This window comes from Myotis davidii, unplaced genomic scaffold, assembly GCF_000327345.1.
Source record: "Myotis davidii unplaced genomic scaffold, ASM32734v1 scaffold698, whole genome shotgun sequence".
Taxonomy (NCBI): Eukaryota; Metazoa; Chordata; class Mammalia; order Chiroptera; family Vespertilionidae; genus Myotis; species Myotis davidii.
The window spans coordinates 497,019-501,308 of record NW_006290032.1 but is presented as its reverse complement, the minus strand read 5'-3'; the positions used below and the strand labels follow the sequence as shown (position 1 = coordinate 501,308).

The 4,290-nt window shown below is 51.4% G+C and overlaps 1 protein-coding gene across 3 annotated transcripts in view; it reads left to right on the top strand.

The window, feature by feature from the left end:
• The first annotated feature begins 1,069 nt into the window (after positions 1-1,069).
• CAMK2D (calcium/calmodulin-dependent protein kinase II delta) overlaps positions 1,070-4,290 on the top strand; it is a 156,461-nt gene continuing 153,240 nt past the window's right edge. For all 3 annotated transcript variants that reach the window (XM_015563367.1, XM_015563365.1, XM_015563366.1), the window contains exon 1: positions 1,070-1,184. In XM_015563367.1, coding sequence (XP_015418853.1) covers positions 1,118-1,184 — 67 coding nt within the window. In that variant the 5' untranslated portion in view covers positions 1,070-1,117. The remainder of the gene's footprint in view (positions 1,185-4,290) is intronic.

Genomic DNA, 4,290 nt, shown 5'->3' with positions numbered 1-4,290 from the left:
AGGCGTGCAGGGAGAGAGCGGGGACCCAGGGGAGAGGTGTGCAGGGAGGCCAAGGGGTGCAGGGAGGCCAAGGGGAGCCCCCCCCCCCACCTCCCAGGCCCATGCGCGGGGACCCAGGGGCTGGAGGTGTGCAGGGAGGCCAAGGGGTGCAGGGAGGCCAAGGGGAGCCCCCCCCCCCACCTCCCAGGCCCATGCGCGGGGACCCAGGGGCTGGAGGTGTGCAGGGAGGCCAAGGGGTGCAGGGAGGCCAAGGGGAGCCCCCCCCCCACCTCCCAGGCCCATGCGCGGGGACCCAGGGGCTGGAGGTGTGCAGCAGGCACGGGTTGCTGAGGGTCGGGTAGTGCACAGGGACCCAGGGGCGACCCGGATGCTGGTTGATGGTTTATGCAGCATCTGACCCAAACCCAATCCTCTGCCTGTTTCCACGATTACTGATGAGACGGTGCGGCCTGTGATGATGTTCATGCAGCTGAATTAGAGGAAATGGAAATACCTTTTAGATGGAATGAGCTTTCTATCCTTATATGTTTATGCATTGTTTGTTGTTAAAACATGGAGAATATGTCAGAAGAGCAGCTTAATTCAAAGCTCTCCCCTCCCCCAGCCCAAAACAGGCACAGAGAAATCACCATGTTAAACCACACCAGTGTTCCCAAGATTTATATTTTAATGAAAACAATCGCCATCTTTACTCACTCGGAGCCGCGTTAATTTTTTCTTACCAGGATATTTCTGCTGCTCTTCCTCAGCTCGGCTCTGTGCAGGGCTGTTTTTTCCTGGAGCATTTGGTGCGGTGTGAGTGTGAACTGCAAAAGGTTTTCCTATTTCATGTGCATACAGGAGCCTGGGTATTGGCAGTCCCTGTCATTTTGTTGATTAACGATGTGTGCTCCCAGTTAAATAAGATTTACTCTGTTCTCGGCATCAAGGCTGGTCGGGGCTTCCAGGAAGAGTGGGTCATTCTCTGGGTAGTGCGTAGCGCACTGATATTTGACAGTTTGCTACATGCACCAGAAATGCTCCACATGTAATTTTTAAGTAACTGTCAGAGCTGACTGTAGAGGTGACCTGGCAATGTTCTGTTTTCAGGGGGGCTTTCTCAGTGGTGAGAAGATGTATGAAAATCCCTACTGGTCAAGAATATGCTGCCAAAATCATCAACACCAAGAAGCTGTCTGCCAGGGGTAGGTGGTGTCCACTGTGCGTGTCTGTTACCTTTGTGCTTCTCATGCGCTGGGGTTCTCTTGCAAGCACATCACATGGTTGTCGCTGAATGATGGACTTGGGTGGCGGGTCACATACTGAGATTAGTTCTCCCGAATGCCTCTTGGTCTATACAGTTTAAAAATAAATGAACAAATATAACTTAACAAGTTTTTATAAAAATTCTGTCCTATGAGCAATAACACAAATAACTATATTTCAAAGCAAATAAATGTCACGAAGTGTATTTTGCCTTTAGCTCTACTGTGAAGTAACTTTCAAAAGCCGCTGGAATGGAAAAAATGTAAGTCTCACAGCGATCATTGTTTCCTTTTGCTTTTGAGAGGAAAATAGGTCAGAGCTCAGTTGATTCATATATTTCAGTTGTAGTTACACTTGAACTTAATTCATCAAGGTATATTTAACACTCATGGCGCTGGGAGGAAAAATTTGACTGCTGTATTCTAGGAAGTTCAGCCGGTTTTGACATTTCCATGGGCACTTCAGCCCTCCCCTTGGCCTTAGCAGGGAGATTGCTCAGAGGCCGGAATGTGTTTTGCACATGCTCAGTAGCCACAGAGATAATTCATGCTCGTGAATAGCTGTTGACATAAGCAAGAAACTTGGCGCGCCCTCCCTGCACTCGCGTTCCTTCTTTGGACTCCTGCAAAGTCCTCCTCCTGAAGTGAGGCACCCGGTTACTGGGAGCATGTGGCTGAGGCATTGCCGTGGGGATTGATGGCTTAACAAAAGAAACATGAAATGAACATGAACAAAATGCCAAGTGTCAGCCCGTTTCAGTGACCTGGTTTGTTTTATTCTAAGTAATGAGAAAAGGAGCTCCATCAGGGTTTAATTCGTCTTCAAAGAGTGCTGCTGCCTGGGCCTGTGACATCACTGCCTGGGCCTCTGCCGAGAGTTGTTGCCAATCCCACCTGAGCGTGGCCTGTGGGTGTAGACGGCATTTCAGGGAATTGGTGCGGGGGGTTGGTTGTGATTCTGAGGAGCCTCTGTGCCGAGCAGGCCAGGCCGCAGGCCAGAAGCAGCAGAGCCGTGGCTCAGGGGTGCTCCCTGCCCGCTGCTGCTCCCCAGGGAAGGCTTTCTACCGGGAGAGGAGCTGCTCCCCTGCAGCTGACACTTCAGTTGTTAGAAAGTGTGGAGGGGCCCCCTCAGTGCTGGTGCCATCTCCTCCATGCGGGCACCGGGCCTGGGCACGATGGGACGCACTTCTTTCCCAGGCATCTCAGCCCTCCCAGAGTTCCAGTGGCTGGCTTTCCCACAGAGCAGACACGCTGTGCTTCCCTTCGCTGGTTCTTGAATTAGAGTGTCCCTCTTCTTCCACCTGACCCATGCTGAGAGGCAGACGCCATGTCCTCTCCCTCCTCCTCCTCCCTCCTCCCTCCTCCCTCCTCCCTCCTCATCCCCTCACAGCTCTCGGGGGCGGGTGGAGGGGGCCATGTGGCAGGCGGTGGTCGGAGGCCACGGTTTTGTCTTGTGGTCATGAACAAGCTGCCAGGGTGAGGTGGTTACTCGCCTCCTCCACGTCGCATTTCCTCATAGTGCCTGCTCACGGTGGACACAGGTATGGATCCGTGAGGTGTGTCCATGGGGCGTGTCCGTGGGGCAGACAGTCAGACGGCAGGCGTTGTGCCCGCCTGGTGGTCTCCCTCTCCCTCCTCCCTCCTCTTTCTTCCTTCCTCTTTCCTCTTTCTTCCTTCCTCTTTCCTCTCTCTCCCCCTTCCCCAGCTCCTGTCCTCTCTCTGCCCATCATCTGCTGAAAGAGCAGTCTGCACCCCAAGCCCCCTTGCCCTCCTGGAGGCACGCCCCCCACTGTCCTGGTTACCTTCATTCCAGAGAGGTGGTGGGTGCAGGACGGAAGACCAGCCTCCCGCTCTCCTCCCCTCTCCTTGGTCTGCAGGCGGCTCCTCACCTGCTTGGCCTTAACCCGCCGCAGTTGTAAATTCTCACTCCTCTGCCTGCTAGCTGCTCTTGGGCACTCAGGTGCTTCCATTGGGCCTCGATTTTCTCACCTTGGAAACGGGGTAACACTGGAACACCTGCTGTTGTGGGGCCTGTGAGGAGTGACGCGTCACCACCGAGGGCCCGTGCTGGGCGTGCGGTGAGCTCTCTTATCTCTGTGGGCTGTGGTGAGCCAGTGAGGTGACCTATCTGGGAGGTCAATCAGAGGCAGCGGCAGCCCGACTCCCTGGGAGCCCAGTTGGCTTCCAGGCTCCACCACCAGTAGGTGGAACCGCGCCGGTTTCTGTTATTTTGATAGCAGGTTCTTCCTCAGTGAGGTTGGAGGGGAGGATGCCAGACAGAATCCTCGGTGGCTGTGAGGAGTCATTGAATTGTATGAGTCACTCCTGAAGTTGCCAAGCACTGTGTCTGTGTTATCTATTATTACTGCTCACCTGAAAATATGACAGTACTTTTCCTTCAAGAAGTTGAATTCATTTTATATTGTCAAAGCAGTTGAACTGGTTATAAATTACTTGTGCCTTTGAATGTATACATTTGTTTAATATATACCCACATTAAATCATAAACCCTCGGAGGAGAAATGCTGTGCTTTTGTTGTATAGTGTCACAGGCCACAGCCCGGAGGACACAGGATGGCTTGGTAGAGTGACCAAGACCGGACATGGCTCTTAAATCGAGTGGAAAGGAGGGAGGCACCTTGTTTCTTCAGAACAAGCACATCGGGGTGTGAAGTCATCTGTAAAGTGTAGCAGAGCTTATGCTTTAAAACACTCCATGCCCAGAATGTAATGATCCTGGAACACTACTATCACAAACATTTTATGCAAAGGGCAATGTAGGATGAAATGCAAAATAGCACGCTAAATTTTTTGTTTTTTTTTCGGGGGTGCATATGGTGTTTTTTGTGGAACATATAAATTTTTTTTTGTAAAAATTTGTGTTTTATTTGAAATGCCACATACCTTTGTAAATCTGAGTTTTGAACCTGTTAGTTTTAAAGACCAACCAGACAGGTCCTTCAACCAAAATAATGTTCTTTAAATATAGCATTACAACTGAAGAAGAAGGCCATTGTCAGTGATTGTCATCCAAGACCGTAAGGGA